The sequence below is a fragment of the Microcebus murinus genome, chromosome X (assembly GCF_040939455.1).
Source record: "Microcebus murinus isolate Inina chromosome X, M.murinus_Inina_mat1.0, whole genome shotgun sequence".
NCBI lineage: Eukaryota > Metazoa > Chordata > Mammalia > Primates > Cheirogaleidae > Microcebus > Microcebus murinus.
In genome coordinates this window covers 126,601,569-126,627,453 of record NC_134136.1, presented here as the reverse complement: position 1 = coordinate 126,627,453, position 25,885 = coordinate 126,601,569, and the positions used below count along the sequence as shown (strand labels likewise).

Below are 25,885 nucleotides of genomic sequence, written 5' to 3'. Positions count from 1 at the left end.
TCTATGATCCTCTCTAAGTATGCTGTCGGGCTCTCCAGCCCCTGACGAACATCTCCTACCTTGGCCAAATTGGTCGGCTTTCGCGCCGCCATACGGAGACCGGCCATCAGAGTCTGGCGGTAGACCCGGAGACGCTCCCTACCTTCAGCCTCATTGTAGTCCCAAAGCGGCTGTTCAAGGGGGAAAGTTCAGTTGATGGTTCTTGGGTTTGTAGTAGGTCTGCCGTTCTCCCCCGGAACCAGCTTCCGTGCCTCCCCCTGAATCCTTTCTCTTTCCTCCGTTGTGAAGAGCACCTTAAGCAACTGCTGGCAATCATCTCAGGTGGGCTGATGAGTAAAAAGAACAGAGTCTAAAATATTAATTAGGTCTCTCAGATTCTCGGAGATTGGAGTCCGGCAACACTGGCGTCCCAACGGACCTCGGACTGCGTGCCCTCTCCTTTCTGGCCTCTTTAACTGCCAGAACTTCCGCCTTTCCCCTCGGGGCAGGTAGGAGGGCCTTCAGCCAGGGTGGCGGGTCTAGAACCATGTCTTGCCAGACCACAATATAGGGGATCTGATCAGGGTGGCCGTGGTGGCCAAATACCACCCCTTTTACCTTTTCAATCAAGGAGGCATCAAACGAGCCCTCCCTGGGCTACCCCACTCCAAACGTGGGCCACTCGGCCTCACAAAGGGTAACAAACTTTCCCTTCTTGACCTCCAGGGACAGGTTGTGTGCCCTTGCCCTGATATCCTTAAAATGGCTCACCAGGATGGACAACAGCGTTGTTAGAGCCTGTGCTATGGCTAGTGGATAATAGGCAGATGTGCAAACCGATATTCTGCAGTTGGGGCACTGGGGACAAGGATCTGAATCCCTAGCCTTTCACACTCCCTACGGAGGTAACGGCCGTGCCCCTCCCGCACTAGCCACTCCTGGCACGGGCGGCAGGAGATACACTGTGTGCTGCCAGCCCATGCAGGGGAATACTCACCTGGAGGTTCTAGTCACCTCTGCGGATCTTTTCGTGGGTCCCCTGATTCCACGGCCCCAGCCCGAAAACCCATGCAACCCTGATGGGTTCTCGGGCTGAAACCACAGAACCCAGAGACTCCAACAAGCCAACGAAAGATGTCACACTCACTCACACACACACAGAAAGCCGGCGACAAACAAAGCAGACAACAGACAAGTGTACAGTGAGGTAAACAGACAACCTAACCTGGTCCAGACCTACTCCCCGGTCTCCTCCTGACCGAGCCCTTGGCTACAAGGTCAGCTCCGGAGTCCCAACGGGGCCAGAGGACGTCTCCGCCTGGCTCTGACCGGCGACCCACCAGCGCGTCCGCCTAGGTCCTGTGCCGGGGTCCTGCAAGGGGATTCCGCATCCCTTGCCCAACACCACACCCGGCTAGTCCGGGGGTGGATTTTCACACTCCTCCCTCAGCCCTGAGTTCTATCCGGTAGTCTGTGGGGAAGGGAAATCCTGGACGAGCCCCCAAATGTTAGGGACCGACCTTCCACAGCGCCATCGGACAGAAGAGCATAGACATCAAGGATGCAATCACACAAGAGGAGGTTTATTTTCTGGCTAGACAGGGTCCAAGTCCCAGAGCACCAACACAGTGGCCACTGTCGCAGGCAAGGACCAGAATTCTAATTTTTACTTAAAATCTTATCATTGGCAACAGATGCCATCAGTGGTTTTCCTTGAATTGATGAGCTCATTTCATTTATTTTCAAGACAACATCTGCCAAATATTCAAGTTGATAAAACTATACTTTGCTCATCATTCATTCTGTCGAATAAAAGTGGTCTTCCGTGACCCAGAGCAGCTAATATATCTTAGAACTGGAATAATCACACAGTCCTTTTGTGAATCAACTATAGTACTTTGGAGTGCAACAGAAATGCTTTAAGCATTGCTTTCCATTTCATCCCATAGAATACTAAAAGACATGTACTCAAAGGTTGAGCTGTAATAAAATTAATAATTTTTCTGCCCCTTATATTAGTTTGCTATTGCTGCATAACAAGTTACCAGAAAGCTAGTTAAGACAATACTCATTTGCTATCTCACAATCTCCATTGGTCAGGAGTTCAGTGACAGCTGAGCTGAGTTTCCTGTTTAGAGTCTTATACAGCTGCAGTCAAGGTGTTGACCAGGGCTGGGGTCTCATCTGAGATTGGGCTCTCTTCCAAGCTCGTGTGGTGTTGACAGAGTAGATTTCCTTGCAGCTGTAGAAATAATGGCTGCTTGCTCCTTCAAGACCAGCAGCAGTGAGGCAGAGAGGGAGGTGGGGAGGGGAGAAGGAGGAAAGCATCCTGTTGCTGCTTATGTGTGAGCTCAGGTAAGGGCTAAACCTGTTTTTAAAGGGATTGCTTGATTAAGTCATGCCCACCCAGCGTAATGTTCCTTTTGATTAATGCAATGTCAAACTGATTTGGTGCCTTAATTACATTTGCAAAATCCCCTTACCTTTGGCATATAATATAACCTAATCACAGGCGTGATACCCATCCTATTTGTGGTCCCACTCGGTCAGAGTGATGGAGCATTATCCAGAGCATGTGTACCCCTTTGGAAGGGATCTTGGGGGCCCTCTTAGAATTCATCAAGGACGTTCTCAAATGCAACTGGCAGTCATTTTCTGTGAATGTTGGGCAACATTAACACAAATTTCTTGTTGCTGAAAATTTTTTTGTCATTGAAATGTATATTTTATTTTCTTTAGGTTTTTCAGACAAGGATCTTGAAGACATAGTAGGGGGTGGTGATTATAAACCTGACAGGAATAAAGGTAGGAGTGTTGATTTGTTCAAACACACATCTTACTCTGGTTAAAAAGGTGATTATGCAGCAACCCAGTGAATTGAGCCATTTTTACCCAGCTTCTGGGAATTGATAGGTAGTTCCTAGATATCCCAGCTTCCAAGCTGGGTTCACTTGGAATGATGTGGGCTGTGCATGCAGCTTAAGGGGAGATTTATAAGCCCACTTAGAAAAGTTAAACATTTCCTCTAATATTCCTTAAGCCAAGGGTACTGCATGGGTTAACATTTCCATGCTAGCAGAAACCTGTCTGCTGAGGTAGCACCAATTATAATAACTGAAGGCAGGGAACACATTGTCTCTCTGGGATGGGGGGAGCAAAACTCATCATGACAAGCATTTTTTAAGAGACCCACACCAGGTCAGATATCTTTTAAAATACCTTTTTATTTTGAAATAATTTAAGACTCGTAAGTTAAAAAAATAGTTTCTGTAATACTCTTCTCTCAGCTTCCCCCGAAGACAGTCTTGCATTGTCAAAGCCAAGAAGTTGACATTGGTACAATACTGTTAAATCAGGTACAGACTTTATTCAGATTTCATCAGATTTTGCATGTGTTCAGGTGTGTGTGTGTGTGTGTGTAGGTCTGTAAGATGTTATCACATGTAGACTGGAGTATCCCTCACCAGGATTGGGAAGCAGAACTGTTCTATCACCACAGAGAAGCTCCCTCAGTTTGCCCCTGAATAGTCATGTCCTCCCCAGGGCCAGATATTTTTAGTTCCCCTCAAACTACCAAAGATTTCAACATTTTTACATAGTATACTTCAAGATCTGACACTGTATGGAGGGAATATTACTCAGACTTACAAGTTAGTGTTATAACTTTTGGTTGTAACCTGTTGTGATTATAACTCATGGTTGTTACAGCAACATGTATGGTGGGAAGTTGTGGTTGAAACTCTTTCTTTGTAACCTGTTGGGATGGTAAGTTGTTTGGTGGCAAGTTGCTGTTATAAGAAGTTCTAAGGGTTATGAGTTATGAGTGTATCTGGTTGTAACCCTGATACACTCTCCGTAGTCCCACATTCCTGGCTGTGATACTAGCATTTACTCCTTTCTTGAAAGAATTGTGTGCCTTTAGCATGGGAATAGTGTTCCCTTCTGATTAAAGGAACCATAGTGAAATTTGTCCTTTGAAACACCTTTCCAGATAGTGTCATCTCTAGTGAAAAGCCCTAAAAGCCTCTAAATGAAACTCACAGGTGTCAGGAGAACATGGAACATTTAAAGGGCAAACCCAGCAAATTAGCCAGTAACTCCTGGGTGACAAATGGTATTTCCAGACATTAAGATACAGGCAGTAGTTTCGTGTGTAAGCACACACGTGAATGAGAGTCTAAATGAAGTGTCAGGGGCTTTTCCTTATTAAAAGTACATGCTAAAAAAAAAAAGTACATGCTTTAGCAAGGAAGAAGTGTTAGGAAATTCTTTAATTAGGCTTATATTTGAACTTATCTTGTAAAGAATAATCAATTGTTAGCTTAAATTATACCCTCTGTCATTATAGGTGTCAGGAAAGAAGACAAAGTGGGTCCTGGCAAAAAGGAAAAGTATAAAACTGAAACATGGTTATGATAAGCACACAATAAAATGCTCAGACACTATCCTTTACACAAAAATATGCTAATGCTGTGAGCAAAGGTAAAACATCACATTTCGGTAAATTATGATCTTCCACATAAACGGAATGCTAATTAATGCATTTTCCAGCCTTGGGTCTTAGGCACATGGACTCGGCTGTACTTTTAGATTGTATTTCTGAAATAATACATTATCAGTTATGGAGTTTTTCCTCAAGAAAACATTTTTACTTACCCGGTAGGACCTCCATATTTTGTCTGTAGGTGACAATGGCTGTCTTTCATTAACAGATCCTATTGCCTTTCCCTAAGAAGATGGCGTGTAAGCCCTCCTCCTCTGCCCTTCCCTGCTTCCTGCCTAGCCTGGACTCTGTCTCCCATTTCTGCCAACAGCTGCCTCTGTTCCCTAGCACTTCGACTGACTGAGAAACTTGAGGCCAATAAATTTCAACTCCTTGTTGTCACTGCCTGGCACTGACTTCCTGATGCTCACAGCCCTCTGTCCTGTGTGGTCTCTGTAGCATTTGACTTCAACGATCACCTTCTCCTCCTCAGTAGTCTTTTCTCCTCGGCCCTTTCATACTCACTCACTAGTCTCATTCATTGGTCTTATTCACTGCTGCTTCATAAATACTGTTGCCCAATGTGTTTATTTCCTTGAGTGTTCAATTCAGTATGTTACTATCTTCTACTGGGGAAAAGAATGGTAATACAAACCAGGATCTAGTGTATCCGCTGCTTAGTGGGTTACCACTACTTATAGACCATCTAAGCAGGCAGAGGCAGGAAATAGTTAAGAAATATATGTATATGTATTAACCCATGTCTCTAAGTTCAGGCTGCTGTAACCAACTGCCTTAAATAACAGATATTTATTTCTCATGGTTCTGGAAGCTGGGAAGTCCAATATCAAGTCACTGTTAGATCCAGTGTCTGATGAAGGTTCTGATTCTGGTTTGCTGTCTGTCATCTTGTGTGTCCTCATATGGTGGAGAGCAGGGAAATGGGGGAGCAAACTCTAGTGTCTCTTTTTATAAGGGTCCTAATCCCATTATGACCCTCAGGACCTCCCAAAGGCCCTACCTCCTAATACCATCACATTGGAGGTTAGGATTTCAACATATGAATTTGGGGGAGAGGATATAAACATTGCATACATGACACAATGCATGCATACATATCTATAATTATTTCTCTATTTAACCGTTAGTAGGTATATTAACCTAAGCATGACTTTATACTTATGCTGCCAACTGTAATCCAGTGCCAAAAGGTTTATTTCTTCCTTACCTGTAACTTTTCTCCCTGGCAGTGAGAAACCTGGCTCCTGTCAGTCATCCATTATTTTCTTGTGCAATTCAGGTGTACACATATAGCAGTATCAGAATTATTAGCCCATACCCCCGTGAGAAACAACTTTAGCAACTAGAGTCCAGCATTTATGTTGTGGTTTTTTTTTTTTTTTTTTTTTTTTTTTTGTCTTTACCTTACAGTTTCATTCAAAATACCATTTTCCAAAGTTACTTAGGTCAGTTCCTTCCCCCTTCCGTCACCCATTCAGTACAGTTTGCCACATGTTTATAATGGAGTTAGCTTAATTTGTCACAGTCTGCATTCCATCCTGAGATTTCCTCACCCACCTAGTTGATGTTTTGCTTTGTTCTTTTGCTTGCAGACATTAAAGTTCATTCTTTGTTATATACAGTTCCGTGGGTTTTATGACAATTGCATAAAACCATGTGTCAACCACCCAAGTACCATACAGAACAGTTCCATAACCATATAAGGTCTTCTATATATCCCCTTGGTGTAGTCAGCTAGTCCCCTTCTCTCAAGTCTAATCTATTTTCTATTATTGCAACCACCAACCTGTTTACCATCTCTACAGTTTATTGAGACAGGGTCTCAGTCTGTTTCCTGGGCTGCAGTACGGTGGCATCAGCCTAGCTCATAGCAACCTCAAACTCCTGGGCTCAAGTGATCCTCTTGCCTCAGCCTTCTGAGTAGTTGGAACTACAGGCATGCACTACCACACCTGGCTAATTTAAAAAAAAAAAAATTCTAGAGACAGGGTCTCACTGTGTTGCTCAGACTGGTCTCAAATCCCTGGCCTTAAGCAATCCTCCTGTCTCAGCCTCCCAAAGTGCTGGGATTACAGATGTGAGCCACCACACCCAGCCCATCTCTATAGTTTTGCCTTTTTCTAGAATGCCATATAATTGGAGTCGTACAATATATATATACCCTTCTCACAATGACTTCTTTCACTTAGCAATATGCATTTAAAGTTCTTCCTTGTCTTTTCATAACTTGATAGCTTGTTTCTTTTTAACACTGAATAGTATTCCATTGTATGAATTTACCACTGTTTATCTGCATTGCTTCCAGTTTTTTGGTGAACATGAATAAGGCTGCTATAAACATTTATAGACACTACATACAGGTTTCTGTGCATACATAAGTTTTCAACTCAGGTAAATACCTAGGCATATGACTGCTAGGTAATATGGCAGGTCTCTGTTTAACTTTACAATAAATTGTCTTACAAAGTGGCTGTGCCATTTGCATTCCCACAAGCAATTAGTGAGAGTTCTTACTGCTATACATCCTCATCAGCAATTAGTATTGTCAGTGTTTTGAATTTTAGACATTCTAATAGGTATGTAGTGGTATCTCATTTTCATTTGCATTTCTTTAATGAAAAATAATGTTGAACATTTTTTATTTGGTGAGGTCTGTTGAGATTTTTTGCCCATTTTAAAATTCATGTTTTTGTGTTCTTCTTATTGACTTTTTGAGTTCTTTATGTAATCTGGATACAAGTCCTTTATCAGATATATGATTTTGCATACAACTTCTCCTCTTCTGTGGCTTGTCTTTTTCTTTTCCTAGTGTTGTTAGCAGAATAAAAGTATTTATTTTTTATGAAGTTCAGTTTATCAGTTTTTTATTTTATGGATCATGCTTTGTTGTTTAAGAACATCCATCCAAGGCCATGAAGACTTTTTCCTGTGTCTTCTATATGTTTTATAGTTTTAGCTCTTACATTTGGGACTTTTCTCCATTTTGAGTTAATTTATATGTGGTGTGAGGTAGGGATCCAACTTTATTCTTTTTTTTTTTTAATAAAAAAATTGTATTTACTTAGAAGCATTCAGAATGTCAACAAAACAGCTGCAACTTTTTTTTTTGCAATTACAGAGTGGTATTCAGTTAACAGAACAACAATATTTCGTATAAGCTGCATCAGAGACAACTGAAGATGAAAAAACTACCATCCCCATATATAACTAATTTGTGCTGTGCACCAACAAGAACCTGCTTTAAATTTCCATGCCAATTTACAACCCCTATACTGTACCAGGCAAGGTTAGTGGCTATTGAAAATACCACCAGGACAGGGCTAGCTAAAGACACATTCGGTAGTGTGTTAACTATACAAAAAAAGACACTGTACAGTTTAAAAACAAATCTTACACAGCCTTACATTTCAATTTTTTTCTTTAAAAGGAGTGAGTTGTGTACAGGGGGGTTAAATGCTTTATAGACAAGAAAAAAAAACTGCGCTAGAACCAACTTATTCATCATCATCATCTTCTTCTTCATCTTCATCTTCTTCATCTTCCTCCTCCTCTTCATCCTCTTCATCTTCCTCATCTTCCTCCTCTTCCTTCTTTTTCTTGCTTTTTTCAGCCTTGACGACTCCCTTTTTTGCTGCATCAGGCTTTCCTTTAGCTCGGTATGCAGCAATATCCTTTTCGTACTTTTCCTTCAGCTTTGCAGCCTTCTTTTCATAAAGCTGCTTATCATCTGCAGCAGTGTTATTCCACATCTCTCCTAGTTTCTTTGCAACATCACCAATGGAAAGGCCAGGATGTTCTCCTTTGATTTTAGGGCGATACTCAGAACAGAACAAGAAAAAGGCCGAAGGAGGCCTCTTGGGTGCATTGGGATCCTTGAACTTCTTTTTTGTTTCCCCTTTAGGAGGGATATAGGTTTTCATTTCTCTTTCATAACGGGCCTTGTCCGCCTTTGCCATATCTTCAGACTTTCCTTTCTCTTTAGCAGACATGGTCTTCCACCTCTCTGAGCACTTCTTAGAAAACTCTGAGAAGTTGACTGAAGCATCTGGGTGCTTCTTCTTGTGCTCCTCCCGGCAAGTTTGCACAAAGAATGCGTATGATGACATTTTGCCTCTCGGCTTCTTAGGATCTCCTTTGCCCATGTTTAGTTATTTTTCCTCAGCGAGGCACAGAGTCGCCCAGTGCCCGTCCGGCTCTCACTTGCCCCGGTGCTGTCTCTCCCAACTTTATTCTTTTACATGTGGATATTCAGTTGTCCTGGCACCATTTGTTGACAAAACTATCCTCTCCTTCATTGAATTGTCTTGGATCCTTTGTTGGGAATCAGTTGGCTGTAAATGTAAAGATTTATTTCTAGAGTCTTAATTCTGCTTTATTGATCTCTATGCTTGTGCTTCAGCCAATACCAGACTGTCTCTGCTCAGCATGTGTTTAGCTTCAGGGCAATCAGGGTGACGTAGACAGTTTATCAAGCCCTCTGTTGTTGTCTCACCTCCCTGTCTCCCTATTAATTCCCTAGTTAGTTGATTGGTTGGTGGCTTGTCCAGGCTAAAAGAGCTGCTGGCCCTCCCTGTTCACTTGCTACCAAGACTGGCACGTTAACTGACAGCGCTTCAAGTTAAGTGAGCCCCCTTTGGCAGCTAGCTACAGCACAATTGCTAGGATTTGTGGCCCCAGTGGAATACTCTGCTGAAAGATCTGGGGGAAAGGGAAATGAGATCAGCCTTTGGCAAAAATGCCACGAACTTGAGCTCTTCCTGCTGGAGCTAAATTAGTTTTCTGAAATGGCTATCTTTAAATTTTTATCCAAGTTTATAGTTGCTTTTTTGAAGAAATGACATGTTGATTTCACTCGTGCCAGAAGTCCTCTCCCCTGGTATCTGTTGAATCTGGAATATTGTTTCTCATTACCTCCTGTCAAGCCCAGGTTTTCATTACCTTCTCTTGAGATGACCCCTAAGAGGTTAAGGGTGGTTACCTTAACCTTTTAATTGGTCTCCTTGCTCCAATTTGTCCTTCATGCAGTTGCCAGAGTGAACCATCAAGAACATGAATCTGATCATGCCACTCCTGTGTTTAAAACTACTGTGTAATAATGAAAAGACAAACCAGCCCAATTAAACAATGAACATAAGTTTTGAACAGATACTTCACAAAGGAAAGTTATATGATGTACAAAGTTGTTATTCTTTGGGGAAATGCAAATTGAAACCACAATGAGATACCACAGCACACCCTTCAGGATAGCTAAAATGAAAAAGATTTACAATATCAAAGGTTGATGAGGATGTGGGACAAGTGAAATTCATACATTGATGGCAGGTATGTAAAGTTTATTATAAAACTGAACATAGACCTACCTAGTGACCCAGCAATTTCATTCCCTATTCAAGAGAAATGAGAGCTATGTCTCAAAAGAAGACTTATAAAAGAATGGTCATAGAAGCTTGATTTATAATAATAGCCAAAACCAAAACCTAGAAACACCCAGATATCAGTAGGAGAATGGATAGACAAACTGTGATACATTTATATGTTTATACAACAGGATGGTCTACTTATACACACAGCGGCAAGGTAAACATCAGAAACACTATGTGGAGTAAAAGAAGCCAATGGCAAAAGAGTACATATTATGTGATCCCAATCACATGAAGTTCCACTATGGGCAAAACTAATCTATAATGGTGGAAATTTGATCTGTGGCTACTGGGATTGGAGTGTGGATAAGACTGATTGGGCAGGAGTTGAGGGGACTTTCTGGGATGATGGCCATGTTCTGTATCTTGATGGGGGTATGCGTTTCATTGATATAGGCATATGTCAAAGCTTATCAACTGGTATGTATAAGGTTTATATATTTTACCATATATAAACTTAACCTTAAAAAAGGAATCATAAGCAAGTGTAGAACTCTAATAAGAGCTTGAGGTACACTGCTGTCTGCAACTTTACTTTGAAATGCATCACAAAAATAAGATAGATTGATGGGTAGAAAGATGGTGGACAAATGATAAATAATGCAAAATGTTAATTATAGTATCTGGATGGTGGAAATATGGGTGTTCATTGTATAAAGTTTTCAACTTTTTTGGCTGTATGCTGAAAATTTTTCTTAATTTGATGTTGGAAAAAAAGAAAGAAGCAGTAACAACATTGACAAAAGCCTCTTGAATGAGGCTTGAACGAGATAAGTTCAAGCCCCTTAGTCAGCTGACATGGTCTTTCCACCCTAAGCCACCAGATTCCCATCATCTCCAAACAAACATACAAAAAGGCCAGTAGGTGCTGTCTTCACTCTAAACTGCCTGCCTTCTACCAGCTGAATTCCCACTCATCCTCCAGCAAGTGTTAAGCTACCCATGCCTTGAGATCCCCTCTTCCTGGGAGGTTCACCCCCTCTGTGGCCTTCTCCCAACCCCCTGCTTGGTCCTGTGGCTCAACTCATGTCTCTGATTCTCTTAGAACTTCCATTATCCTGGTAAAGAACCTTGAGGGGGGAGCAGGAGTGTCATTGGCACCTCTGGATCACCATCACTGGCATGTAGTAGAAAACCCTTGGAAAATGGACACAAGGAACCAAATGGGGATAAGAGTGCAGCTAGCAGAGATGGGTGGGGGTGCCTGGGAAGAGAGGCCATTTGCTGCAGCTCCCCCTTGCCCGTGGCAACAGCTTCTCCATCCACAGCGAGAGTCCTCCTGTGCTCCCTAAGGATCATTCAGGACAGTGTGTATTTCACTGCTCCAGAGAGATGTTTTACCCTCTCTTTCATTGTCTCTGAGTGTTTCCTGAATTTCTCAGTCTGCTCAAAGCTAGAGTTTTGGAAACCAGCTCTCTCAAGTGGCATGCCTTGTGTGGTAGGGAGTGGGTGTCTTCAGGGTAGGCCCTCCTGCTTCAAATGCAAACTCTTTCTGCATTGCAGAGAACACCATATGGGAGCCCCATCCGAACTTGTCTTTCAAGGTATATAGGTGGAACTTGTTTTGCAGCAGCCAGTGCTTCAGGGCACTGATTCCTTTCTTCTCACCACCTCCTGCTGCTGGATTAGGGTCTGCTTGGTTATATGCTGCTTGTCCGTAACTACTGTGGGCTCACAGGGTCAAAGCACTGCCTCATTTTTCTTAATCAGATATTGAAATGTTAGAACCAAATTGAGCACATTTTTGCCACCAGATGGCAATTTTTAACGCCAAAAACATGCAGTTCTTTAAAACTGAGGTAAGAATCAAAACCCCCACAATCTGAAGAGATACAAATGTTCTGTTACAGACGTGTCTGAGGCACATATATAAGGCTATCTTGAGATGTTCCCAAGTGTGAAGCATGAATGTCTTCGCTTGTGGTTTGCAGGGTTAAAGGAGATGTTAGCGACTACAGTCAGTTGGTTGGCAGTCACTTAGAGTGCTAGTTGCTCCCAAGTGGAGCCTGTTGGTTCACAGGAGGAATCTGCAGGAGCCTCTGTCCTTGGCATCCTCACTGGGTTTTCACAGCCCACTGCCTCTGCTCTACACGCTCACCTCACAGGGGTCCAGACCCAGCAGGCTTTCTCCTGTCTTTGAATTTTCATATTTTTGTTTCTCTTGTTCATGTTTTTGTTTCTCTTCTCCACACATGGGAGCTGTACTTCAGCCTCTGAGTCCGCTCTCCACTTGGAACCTCCAGTCTTCGGGCATCTTCCAGGCCCCCAAGCTTTCCTTCTGAGTCTTAAAATTTTTTTATTGTGGTAAAATATACATAACATAAAATTTACTTTCTTAACCCTTTGCACTCGCTTGCTTTTTTCTCAATTCCTTTATTCTACTTGGGATTTAATTTTTTAAATGCCCCAGATTTTATAAAGCATGGCAGTAGAATAAAAAACTGGAGTTTCTTTTCATACAAACTTATTTATTTGGATTTTTTAATATTTCAAATTATTGATACATTCAAAGAGTAATTTTAATCTCTATAATTTTTGCTAACCGTGTCAAGTCCCACTCGACATCTGAGTACAAAGGGTTAACCATTTTTAAGTGTACACTTCAGTGGCGAATTCACATTGTTATGCAACCATCATCGCTGTCCATCTCCAGAACTTTCATCATCCCACACAGAAACTCTGTCCCCATTAAGCAGTCACTCCTCATTTCCCATCTCCCCCGGGCCCTGGTAATTTCTGTTCTACTCTCTACATCTATGAATTGGACTATTCTAGGAATCTCATATAAGTGGAATCATAAGTATTTGTCCTTTTGTGATTGGCTCAGTATAACGTCTTCAAGGTTCCTCCATGTTGCAGTATGTGCCAGTGCTTTCTCCCTTTTTAGAGCTAAATAATATTTCATTGCATGGATAGACCACATCATTGTTTATCCACTCATCAGTGCATTGTCATTGCCTTTTTATGGCTGAAGAGTTCGTTGTATAGAAGAGACTGCATTTTGCTTATCCATTCTCCCTACGGTGTCTTTGAAGACAACCTTTCTCTTTCATTTTTATTGTATTTAGTTACTGTCTTACAGTATCTATACCCTCTTATGATCCCTTACTGTTATGGACTAAATGTTTCTGTGCCCCCCAGATTCCTATGTTGAAGCCCTAACCCCCAGTATGATGCATTTGGAGGTGGCGACTTTGGGAAGTGAGTAGGGTTAGATGAAGTCCTGAGGGTAGGACTCTCATGATGAGATTAGTGGTTTTATGAAGAAAGACACTAGAGAGGTCCATTCTTTGGACCTATGTCTATTCTTGTCAGCTTTCAGAACCCGTGAGAAATAGGATGTTTCAGATGTGAGGAACAGATCCCTGGTTCTGGTGTACTATACCTTGCTCCTTTGGACTCCCCACGCTCAGGTGCACCAGGGGGCGCAGCATGGACGGGTTTTCTCTGAGATGACCTCCTAGCTGGACTCTTCAGAGCTTGACACATGAGAGTGGGAGTTTTAGGGATCTGTGTCAGATTGGAGCAGGGCACCCATCATGTTATCTAAACGGTGGGTGTTCTCATCCCTGCAGTGGGGAATGGGTGGGATCTGGGCCTTGAAGACTTTCTGGAATAGTGAGGAGTGCCATCCCCAGTGGCTAGCCTAGGCAGCTGTGCTTTGACAGATGTTTTCAGTTTGGTTTGATTTGGTAACTATTAGGTCATTTGAAGCAAGGTTTTTCCTTAATTTATTTTTTGAAAAAATTATTTTTATCTTGCACTTCTGCCACTAACATGATGAAAATACATTTTTAAAATATCTAAAAGTCCTGACTATATCTATTGGAAGTCTAGAACACTTACAAATGTCCTTATGTGCTTCAGTTTCTCCCCCTAGCAGTTCTAGGTATAATCTTCCTACTGTCACGTGACTCTCTGTGCCCTCGGTGACCAAGTGTGTCAGGTGTTCACTGGGAGCCTGGATTGTGCTGCTGTCAGGGAAGAGCCTCCCCCAGGTGGTGGCTGTGTAGGACATGAGCCTGTTGTGTATTTGTGAGCTGTTTCCTTCTGTATTTGAAGTACTGCGGGTCTGATCTGCTGTTGGCCACAGCGCCTATTCAGCACTTCCTCAGTGAGGTAATGCCTCCTTTTCTACAAGGTTTCTATGGCTGTGGTGGTCACTTTAGCTAGAACAGTCCTGATAGCGATGGTAGCTGCTATAGCTACAGGGTCCTTGTAGTTACAGGACCTACTATGGCAGTGGTCACTATTGCTACAGTGCCAGTCGCTAGGGCTATCAAAGTCTACATAGCTGTCTGTACTCAAAGCAAATTGCAGCATGGGATGCACTGCATGGGGGGTTCCTTTGGTATATAATTGTGAACCCCCAAGGCCAGTGGGAATACAAAACACGGTGTTATAGAAAATGAAGACCGTGCCAGTGACCTGTGAGATAGTTTAAGCTCCAGAGAAAGCTCTACAGTTGTGGGAGATAGATGTGCATGGGACTTGCATATTTAAGACTTTTAAAAAAGTATATGAAAAATATTGTTTGTTGTTTCACTATCTAGGAAGAATCATCAGTAATAGTTTAGACTGTGCTTGGAGTACTTTTTCTGTGTATAAGTATACATTTATAAATATCTGTCTTTTTTAATAAAAATGGGCTCATGCTATCCTAAAACCAGTTTTTTAATCAATAATGTTCTGAATATTGTTCTGTCATTAAAGAGTATTCTATTAGTAAAATATCATGTCACTGACTACATGATATTATGGTATGCCATAATTTAAATAGGGCCCTAGTTTTTATGGTTTCCCCCAGCTTTTTGCTACTGTATACAGTGCTGTGGTGAATGTTGTCATAGCCAAGAATGCACAATCTTAATTGTTTTTGTCAGATAAATTCCTAGAAGTCATGGCTGGATCACAGACGGTTGACATTTTTAAAGATGTGACTCTTTTAGTGGTGCTGCCATTATGACTGTACCAACCTCCATGTTCCCTACTAGTAAGTGAACAGGTGCCTATTTTCTCAAATCCTCATCTCCACTGGGTATTATATTTTTGTCATCTTTGCAAATTTGATGAGAGCAATATGCCATGCTGTGTAAATTTTTATTTGTTTGAATCCAAAAGAAGTGAAATACTTTTTTGATGTCTCATTATACTCTTAATATATTTTGTGACTTGCCTGTTCATATCCTTTGCTTGTTTGTTTTTTGTTTGTTTGTTTTTACTGGGGTCTGTATTATTTCTCATTGATTTGTAAGGGCTCCTTTTACATTAGAGATTAGGAAGCCATTATATATTATATAAACATTTATCTATCCATCAATTGATGGACCTCTGAGGTCGCACTTTGTGCCTTTTATGTGTGTACAAGTTCTTATGTGGACATAGCTTTTCAGTTGTCATGAGCGCATATCTACAAGTCGAATTGTTAGGTCATGGTTACCTCTGACTTTCTGAGGAGCCACTAAACCTTTTTCCACAGCCGCTGCAGCAGTTTCTGTTCCCGCTGGCAACATAGGGTCCCCGTTTCTCCACGGCCTCCCGACACTTCTTCCTTCCCTCCCCTCTTCCACTTTTCCTCTCTTCTTCTCTCAATACTAGTCCTCTAGCAGATACATAATTTGCAATTTTTTTCTCCCATTCTGTGGCTTCTCATTCCACTTTCGTGATGATGGCCTTTGAAGCAAAACAGTTCTTAATTTTGACAAAGTCTGATTTATTTTTGTTGTTGTTGTTGCTTGTGCTTTTAGTACTAAAATTTTTACTTTCAATATGTGTTTTCCAGTTTGGGTTTCTAGCTTTAGGATTTTTTTTATTTTATTTTATTTTATTTTATTTTATTTTATTTTATTTTATTTATTTATTTATTTATTTATTTATTTATTTATTTATTTTTGAGACAGAGTCTCGCTTGTTGCCCAGGCTAGAGTGAGTGCCGTGGCATCAGCCTAGCTCACAGCAACCTCAAACTCCTGGGCTCAAGCAATCCTTCTGCCTCAGCCTCCCGAGTAGCTGGGACTACAGGCATGCGCCACCATGCCCGGCTAATTTTATATATATATATTAATTGGCCAATTAATTTGTTTCTATTTATAGTAGAGACGGGGTCTTGCTCTTGCTCAGGCTGGTTTCGAACTCCTGACCTCGAGCAATCTGCCCGCCTCGGCCTCCCAGAGTGCTAGGATTACAGGCTTGAGCCACCGCGCCCGGCCATAGGATTATATTTAGAAAGTTATTTCTTAGCCCAAGATAATATAAATTCCTTACCCCTAAATTTTCTCATAGTGCTTTATGGCTTCATCCATTTTACTTTTATTGGGAACTTAGTTTCATGGGTGGTATTGGGTTGGACGACTTTATTTTATGCCACTGATCTGTCCCTTGTTGCAATATCATCTTTTGTGCAGCATGCATTTTGTGAAGGAACTGGGTTCAGCTTGTGCTCAGAGGAAGTGAGCAGAGCTCAGTAGCTAAGCAGTAGTACTCAAAGCCATGACCTTTGCTTGGCTAACTCTAGTGGCAGGTCCACGTGGCCAACTTCAGCTTGGGTCATGCAGTGAGAAGGGACAGAAGGACCTAGGATGACTGGCCTTTTCTTTTCCAATTATTTTCAGCCTCACAGTTTTTCAGCTCACATGGCCATCCCAGCAATGACTTGATGGCCTTGTTGTTTTTTAGGAGGAGAATCACGTTTTTTGTCATCTTAGGACAATAACTCCTGCAATCACAGATGGTCAGGTAGTCAGGAACCACTAGAGATGTGAAATATTGAGCTTCTGAGTCTTGTTGACAGCGTGGGAGAGCAGTGCCAGCCTTTGTCTCTGTGTGCCCCTGGGGGGAGAGTAGAAAGGGGCTGTCCTGTTTATGTGCCATGTCATAGGCTCTGGCTCAGCAGTCCTGCGGATTATGATGTTCAAGTTGCTAGGGATACTTGTAGCCAAGTATCAATAAGGGAAAAGAGACTTGGGAACACTCAGCTTCATTCTACCTTCAGGTAAAATAACAGGTTGAATGACAAATAGTCCAAACCTGGAAATCGAGCGAGATGAACAGCACAGCAGAGGGGACCATTGACAAGCCAGCACTGTTAGACTCTAAGCTCTCTCAGGTGACATTCTCGTCGCTGCCAATATGTTAACATACACAGTGGCTCTCGTCCTTTCTGCTCTGCCTTCTTCAGCAGCAGTGACTGTGTGTTTTTAATGCCTGCCACTCCTTGTTTTCCATATAGCCATGCATAGCCAATCAGGGACCTTTGTGAAGTGTATGAAACTCTAAGATTTAGTCCTACGTGGGAACATAACAAACTTCATTTTACCCTAGAATATTTTTAAAAAATAGACTTTGTTTTTTAGAGAAGTTTTAGGCACACTGAAAAATTGAGAGGAAGGTAGGAAAACTTCACATACAGCCCTGTTACCAGCACACCCCCACTTCCTACCAGTGGTGCATTTTTACAGTCCATGAACCCACATCCCTCAGAACTCTTTGGTCAAGGAAACGTTGGCTTGTCGTCTCCGACATCCCAGGGCAGTTTCCCTCCATCCATGAGTGTTAGGCCCTGAGAAGAAGAGGGTGGCATGAAGGGTGAACTCAAGCATAATTAAGGGCCTGAAATGGCACCAAATGCTTGTCAGGGAGTCTCGGTCTGGGGAAGGCGTGTGTCTGTACATGCAGCTCCATGCAGTTCCATCACCTCTAGATACGTGTGACCACCACAGTCCAGATAACAGTTCTTTCGCCACAAGGATCCTTCCTGTTGCCTGTTTATGACCACTACCAACTCCCTCCCTGTTCCCACCAGCCCTTGTCAACATCAATCTGTTATTAACCTCTGTGACATTTTAGAGCCTTTTAAATTTCAAAATAGCAGATAAGAGACTGTGAGCCTACATTTATGTTCTGAGAATAACTCCAACTATGGTTAAGGCACTAAATACTGGAGACACATGGTGGTGGTGTTCCAAGTCAGGCTCTCCTGGCAGGACCCCCTCTGTCACCTGCTGTGGCCCCATACTGCCAGCCTCTGCTCCTTCTCTGCATGAAGAAGAAGCGCTGTGCCCAGAAGCTAGGAATGTAACCATGCTTGGTGGCCACCATTTTAATAACGAAAAGTTGCCCTTGGAAGCAGGGGCTTTGCAGGCAGCAGGCATAAGGAATAAGGTCTTGTCATAGTCTGGTAGAAACCCACAGGCCATGTTCTGGTGGGTGCCTATGGCAGAGGTGGGAGCAAAGGGCCTGGCCCTGAGCAGCCGGCTGGTCGCAGGGTCACAGAAGACACTAAGTGCTTTGTCTTTTCTCTAGGTGATGGCGGGTATGGCAGCAATGACAACCCTGGATCTGGTGCGTTTGGGTCCTGAGGTTTTTGCTGGCCAGCTCTGGCCTCAGGGTTGGCCTTCCCCGGAATGTTTCCGATGGAGAATCATGAGGCAAAGGGCGAAGGGGCATGGTCACTTAAAGGAATTAAGCATGTGAAGATGGGGATCCCCGGGGTTGGTGGCCTAAAGGGGGAGCCTGCTGGTGTGAGACCAGACACCTGTCTGGGCCTCAGAAAGAAAGTCCTCATGGAAAACAAGAAGCCCTGGCAAATGCAGGGTCTCTGTGTTGTCATAAAGCCTTGGGGGTGTGTGGCGTGGTGCTGTGCCTCACAGCTCAGGGCTAGAGGATGAGCAGGTTCCTGAGCTGACCCCACCTCTCCTCGTTTCTGCCCCTTCTCATTCTCACAGGTACAGTGGCAGAGACCGGCACCATTGCCGGGGTGGCCAGCGCCCTGGCCATGGCCCTCATTGGTGCTGTCTCCAGCTACATCTCCTACCAGCAGAAGAAGTTCTGCTTCAGCATCCAGCGTAAGTGTGGCTGCTCCCGGCTGGGAACCAGTCTCCTGGGGGAAAGGAACGGGGATTCCCTTTCACAGCCTGCCCAGGGTAGGGGTTGGGGGCCACACTTTTGGAAATCCTTAGGGACAGATCTAGACTGAACTGAGTGTAAACCAGCCTGGAGGTATGGATGGGGCTGGACTTGGTGACCTCAACCTTCCAAGGACCCCAGTTCCCAGAAGCTGTATTTCTGTGGGGACAGAGCTTAGTGACAGTTGTGACTGTAGAATAGGAGGGACCCTGGGCTATACCCATGGCCTTGGATCTCACCCAAGGGGATGTGGGGACTCCAGAACCCTGGGTCAACAACTCCCTGTCGAGATGCTGGTTTCTCAGGAGCAGAAGGCAGCGGTGCTCCAGGGTCTGTAAGACATGCTGTCATTGTTCTGACAGCACCCCTTTCACATCCTGAGGAGTCGCTGCCTGGTGGCTCGCTCCTCCCCCACAAGCCAGAAATTTAAAAATATATGGAATCATGTATTGTTCTGAAGAAGTAGGAATGGAAGAGAAGGAATAGGGTGTGGTTTTGCCCCAACCCTGTTCACACTAGATTTTTAAGACAGGTTGCTTTCATCTTCTGCTGTGGCTGGGAGTCTGGAAATCATGGGTAAGTTGCACAGTTACAAATGGTGGCCTGTGTCAGGGATCTCCATGATGATACTGTTGATGGTGAATGGGAGAACCATACTTGTCAGTTTCATGAGTATAGCATTGACACATTGCTGTTTGCTGAGTGGAGCGTGTCACTCTTTCAAGGCTGGTGATTTTTAGTTCCAGTGGCAGAATGTGGCTCAGCCATAGTTTTTCTCTTTCCTCAGCCCCTTTGATGTGATGGGAAGCTTATGAACATCCCCAGGAATCCTCCCCTACCCTTGCTTGTGGGCCTCTGCCTTTAACCACTTTGGTACCAGCATCGACTGTAGTCGACAGCCACAGATGAACACGCACAGCGACTTTAGCTGACAGCCGTGATATGACTTTTCTAATTTTTCATTTATCAAAATAAAATTGTGAACATTTAAACATAACGTAATGAAAACATATATGTATATGTTACCTATTCTGATTTACATTACAAGTAAAGCTGTCTGTAAAGTAAAACAAGCTTTCAGTGCTTTAAAGCTTTCCTCATCACACAAGAGCAAAACGGATTCGTCATCAATGCACAGCACAAACTATCATGGGGACTATGAGTACCGGCTGTGGGCAAGGTTTCACAGCCGGTGAGCATGGTACCGAAGTGGTTAATTCCTGCCTGGAGCTGAGCTTCCCAGGAAACGAATCTGGGTTCCAGGATGCCTTGAGTGTGGGTGTTTCTGAAGTCCCCAACCATTTCTTAATCTGGTCATCCTGTTTGCTGCTTTTGCTCTCGTAGAACATTCTTGACTAAGGTCACCACATACAGCTGCACATACTGTGCACAACACTACTCCAGGGGCATTCACATGTCAGTGTATAACCTGCACAACTGTTCATGGTTGCCCTGCTTCAGATCCCATCGACCCCACATGGATCCAGAAGCTTGGCCGTAGAGTGGTGTGAACAGGAAGAGGGGCAGAAGGAGCACAGGGCTGGGGGCTGGATTGTTCTTAGAGCTACCCCTTCCCCCAACTCAAAAGCAAAGGGATCTCAGACTGGTGAAAATGATGGGAGTCCCACCTCCTGATGGCTGGGATGCTGATAGTTGGAGGGCAGACTTTGGGCCACATTGGGCAAGGGGCCAAGGTGTGCTTGGTGTGGCAGGGGGCAGTTATGCATCATCCTCCTGCGCTGTGACTGGAGCAAGGAGTCCCAAGGCAACCAGGCACAGAGTCACAGCCCTTGATCTCTGACTTGTTACATTTGGAAAGAAAAAGTAGAAGAGATCTGACGTGGGGGTTTCTGTCCGAGGAAGCCCCATGGATCTCTGAGGGCGCCCCCTCTGGCAGGTGGATCGGAAGGAGATGGGAATTCTGGGACACAGCTCCCTACATGTGGCTTCTCTGTGGCCAGGGATTGTCATTTGAAACTGGTATCCTTTCCCTGTTTAAGGGAAGGAAGTGAGGACCTGGCCTGGGATGCTTTGGAAGGACGACTCATCTGGCTCCCTACTGGCAGGAGAGGGGTCAAGGTTTTGGGGTAGCATCCAGGTTCCCAAGGTGGTGGTTTTGGGAAAAGGCCAGGTTGGGATTAAACCAGGGCTATAGGGCAAAGTTGGAAATTACTAAGAGAACAATATATTGTCTGTACGATTGATTAAACGAGTTGGTAGCTGAAATGTCATTTAGCAAATAACTATTTCAAAAAAATCCCATACCCAGTGATGTTCCCAAAATACAGGCCACAAAGTCGTGGGGGATCCTGGTGGCTGGTTGGAGGGCTTATTTGGCTAGAAGCAGCACATCAGATACATTCTTGCCTTATTTTCAGATTATTTTCCCTCCTGGGTGGCTGGGGAAGGCGGGGGCTTGCCTTCTAGCAACAGAGGAGTTATGAACACTTTAGACAGCAGTGACTTTTGTCTCAGACACGTGTACCAGTTTCCTGGGGCTACTGGAACAAAACCACAAACTGAGTGGCTTAAAACAACAGAAATTGATTCTTTCCAAGTTCTGGAGGCCAGAAGTCTGAAGTCAAGGTGTCAGCATGGCCACACTCCTGCAGGCCCTAGGGGACTCCTTGTCTCTTCCAGCTCCAGGGGGCTCAGGTGTGGCTGCGTCACTGCACCCTCTGCTTATGTCCTAAATCCAGCATGATCTTCTCTTGAGATCCTTAATTACATCTGTAGAGACCCTGTTCCTATATAAAAAAAAGGTCACATTCACAGGTTCCAGAGATGAGGACAGGGACAGATCTTTCCGGGGGAGGAGGGCACATACCATTCATCTAATTAGAGCATCATTGCCCTAACAGTAAGATGCGACCAGGCCACAGTTGCCAAATACATGCAGATTATAAAGTGGGGCAAGGTGGTTCCTATGCCAAGGGGCGGCTTTATGAGACTTTACAAAGCGTGCTGGAGAAGAGAAACGGTTTAAAGCTGGGTTCACAGTTCCTGGTGAGAACTGCTTCCCAGGCATCCGGCGTTGCCTCCCTTCTGCATATGGGTGAAAAGCCAGCCCTATACCTCGGCCAGGCAAAGGCAGGGCCGCGGATCGGGGAGGGACAGGTTTTGGGCTGAGCAGATAGGGTGGCAGGGCTGGGTCCTTCCCTGCTGGGACGTCAGTTTTCTCATCAAGGGCATCTCAGCTTCCTTCCTGCTCTGGAACAAATCGTCTGACCCAACAAAATGCCAGAGACTGGCTTTAAGGCTGCTCAGGTATCAGTAGGAACAGAGAGGGAAGGAAAATAGGTTGGTTTCCAAAGCACAAAATATCTTCATTGTATCTGTTGGTCTCTGTGAGGGCACTAAGGCAAAAGGAAAATACATTTGCACACTTACTCCCTGAAATGAGCAGGTGTGATGTTCTGTGAGTTGGATGGGAACCTGCCCGCCCAGTGTGTTGACCTTGGACTTTACCACCTTCCCCTTCAACTTTTCTTCCCATGTCCCCTTCCTTGTGTGTCTGTTTCCCCAAGATAGAGGCCAGGAGTCCTCTTGAGTCCTCCCCAATCCTGGGCCATGAGCCATGCCTCCCTATCACCACTGTCACGCCCTTGCCTAGCCAGGGCCAAGCTCTTCTCACCTCTAGTCTGGAAACTGACCTTTTGCCAATCCCGGTCTCCCCTATTTGGCACTCTTCTCCAGAGGGACTTATTTAAAAATGCCCAGGAATTGCTTTGGTCCCATGTTCCCTGCTGCCCTCAAGGACATGGCCCGGGTCCTGAGCTCAGCATTCAAAGCCCTTCATGCTTTGGCTCCAACCACATCCTTCCCCCTCCCAGCCCCCAGGCCTTTCACTCTAGAGGGAGGTGCTGCCACAGCGCCCCCTGCTGACCTCACTGGAGCCCCAGGGCTAGATCAGGCCAGTTGGTTTCTTGAGTCTCCGTCACCCCCATCACTCTGGATGGGCCATTCCACGAGGGACATGTGTACTTCACCCACTGATGTATCTATCGCTGGCACCTAGGTCAGGTCAGCATCGGGAAGAGTCCTGTGGATGTCTGTGGGGTGGCTGACCCCTAAGAAGCTGGGGTTGGGACCTGCCACCCCCACCCTTCCTGCTGAGACTCTGCTCAGAGTCAGTGTAGCTGCTGTGGCGTGGAGACGAGGGACGCCAGAGCACGAAGGCTCGGGAGTTGGCAGGTGGGCGCTAGGAGGGTCTGGCCCCACCACTGCAGCCCCCAGGTGCTCTTGGCCTTTGCTGTCAACAAAGGGGCCCATGCTTTGGGGACCCTCAGCTTCCCTTGCTTCTGATCTCAGTGCCAGAAGTCAGTGCGTCTCACGGAAAGCGTGTGTGGTTTGCTGCTGGGGGCTGAGTTCTTACTCTAGGGTTCTAAGCTTTGTGTCTTGCCTTCAGATGCAGCAGAACGTCAAGGTAATGACTGCTTTGACTTATTCCCTTTCGCTTTGGCCTTGACACCCTTCATCCACCGGTCTTCCCGCTCTTCTCACCCCCTTCACCCTTCCCTGGCACCTACTGACTTGGCTGTGACTACAGTCATCTCTAGCTTTCCCTGGTGCGCATGTGAGGATGCCACCTGCCAGACCCTCTGTCCCCAGTCTGGGTGCACCTGGGGTCAGGGATGTGTACGGGATGAGGTCCTGTGGGGGGGGGGACTGCCTGCAAGAAGGAGACAACCCAGCTCACACCAGGTCGGTGGTTGGGCAGGATTGGGAGGCCCAGGGTGTGTCTCCATGCCCTGCCTATCAGCTGGGAGGGTGCACCCAGGGCAGCCTCCCCTGGGTCCATCGCCTGCCTCGCTCCACATGGGGGCTGGCCATACCTGCCAGAGAGCAACACCTCCATTTTTCATGTGCCCATCTGGCTTCCACCTTGAGCCCAGCAGCCACCAGGACAGGCAGGTAGCAGGCATACTTGTCTAGGCCATGAGCCTGCAGCCCAGGATGGCAGAGTGACTTGTGCTAGTGCCGAGTCAGTCAGTTGCTTGGAACCGTGGCCCAGTTGTCCCCCAGCAGAGCTAGAGGTCCCCAATCCCTGGGCTATCCAGGGATAAGGTGTGGACTCGTGACCCTCCCCAAGCAGCAGCAGGGATGGGGTCCACTTCAGGTCCTTGAACAGTGACTCTTGCTGGCATCAAGGATCCCCCTTGGAAATAGCTGTGGGAAAAGCCCAGGTAACACATCAGACCAGAGTGGCTGTAAGTGAGCTCTGGGCCCTCCAAGCCTGGGTGGAGACAGCAGTCATTCTTGCCACCAGGAGAAGCCAGTTGGCTTCTGTACGCGGGTGTTGCCAGGAAAGGGCATAGATTGCTGGCATCTCCCCAGTGACCCCCCTCAGCCACCTATCCTCTTCCTGCCCTGAATACAACAGTCTCTCCTGTGCCATTCAGCCCCCTCCCTGGCTCCTGGGCCACATGAGGACCTGTGGATGGTGCCGAGCTATTGGATGCTGCTGGGCGGAGCTGCCATGTTGATGTGGCAGCTGCCCTACAGGGATGGGATACAGGGGCCTTTGGCACATGTTGTTATTTCTGAGCACGATGATAACTCCTGGGCAGTGTGTTCCCAGACGGCCACGGCCACCCTTCATCCAGATAGGGATGCGCGGGGCTCTGAGTTCACTACGGACCTGTGCTTTGCTTTTTTTTTTTTCTTTTAACTGTACTAAAGGACTTGATCAGGAATTCTTGATCACAGTTGGGGACCCTTCATTCTGTGCCCATCATTAACTCTGCTCTTTGCCCTTTGCAGAGGGTCTCAATGCAGACTACGTGAAGGGAGAGAACCTGGAAGCCATTGTGTGTGAGGAGCCCCAAGGTGAGGATTTCTTGATCACTCTCCTTCCCTGAAGGTCTCTTAGTTGGTGGCCCTAGCACTGACCAGAACTATGCTGGGGAAACATAGAAGTGTCTGCTTCTAGAATGGTCAGCCAGAGCAGAAGGCTAGAAGGCACAGGTGTCCCTGCACTCTGCCTGGATCAGCTTGTCTTCCAGCTTCATGAGACTGGGATGCTGGGGTGACAGCCAGGGACATCTGGTGCCACGTCGATGACTTATGGGCAAAGTTGCTGCTCAGCCTCTGCTCTTGATTCATCTGAGCTGGAGCCAGGGCACCTCTGCCCCTGGCAGTGGAAACAGACGCATCCTGGACAGATACGGACAGAGCCAGGGAAGGCTTTTAACTTAGACCTGCAAGCTTTGAATTTCCAAATTGCTGGAGGTAAAGGGAGTGTGGTTAAGGCCCAGACCCTGTTATCGAAATCCACGGCCCTGACTGCCTCCCCCTTCTGTGGTCATTGAGCATTTTCTGAGTTCAGGAACTCTGAGTGATTTGAGGTTACATAAGGTGAGGCTGCCAGCCTGAAGTGACAGACATGACCTGTGGCCCTAGAATGACAGGGAGGAGGTCCAGAAAGTCTTGCCGAGGTGGAGTGGCTGGCTTTTTGTCAGCTGAGGCCAGGGTGGCATGGGTGAGGAGACTAGGAGGGCCTGGGTGTATGTGTTGACTAGAACTGCAGGGCAGTGGCCGTGGGGATGGGATTTGGGAGACCAGGTGGGGCCTGGCCCATATTGTGGGGGATGAGATTGCCCAGCCTCTGCCTGAGAGGGATGTCTGGCAGTGCTGCACTGAACGGACTGAGACAGCCCTGGAATCCAACGTGGAAATGGATTCTACAGTAGCATTCGCTATCATAATTTTTACCACTTTTAGCTGCTATTGAGTGAGCACCTATATATGAGCCAGACACTGTGTTGACCGGTTTATTTAGAATAATCCCTCCAGCAGCCATCGGGAGCATTCCCATTTTGCAGATGAGGAAATGGAGGCTGAGCTGCTCATAAGGTCTGTCCAGCTTCTTCCTCTCCCCCGACCCACCAGGCTCAGGGTAGTCCTGACAGGGAAGGGGGGTGGACCCCCCCCAGGGGGAGGGCTGCCTGGGGATGGGCTGAGCTGCCCTAGCTCCTGGACAGGATGGAAGGGAAAGCAACTCTGTTCCCAGCCGTTGCTTGCTTGTGTATCTGCTGCTCATGTGCAGGACAGAGCTGAATCCTTCTAACCAGCCTCT

At 45.6% G+C, this 25,885-nt stretch overlaps 1 protein-coding gene and 1 pseudogene across 6 annotated transcripts in view; one reads left to right on the top strand and one right to left on the bottom strand.

Annotated features, from left to right (window-relative positions):
- Positions 1 to 25,885, top strand: part of CD99L2 (CD99 molecule like 2) — a 110,379-nt gene that overhangs the window by 82,006 nt on the left and 2,488 nt on the right. Inside the window, exons 5-9 of one of the 6 annotated variants that reach the window (XM_012753338.2) lie at positions 2,719 to 2,784; positions 18,205 to 18,243; positions 18,627 to 18,746; positions 23,216 to 23,233; positions 24,571 to 24,636. In XM_012753338.2, coding sequence (XP_012608792.1) covers positions 2,719 to 2,784; positions 18,205 to 18,243; positions 18,627 to 18,746; positions 23,216 to 23,233; positions 24,571 to 24,636 — 309 coding nt within the window. The other 5 variants (XM_012753337.2, XM_075999540.1, XM_012753336.3 and 2 more) reach the window with 5 other exon arrangements.
- Positions 7,855 to 8,686, bottom strand: LOC105865031 (high mobility group protein B1 pseudogene; annotated as a pseudogene).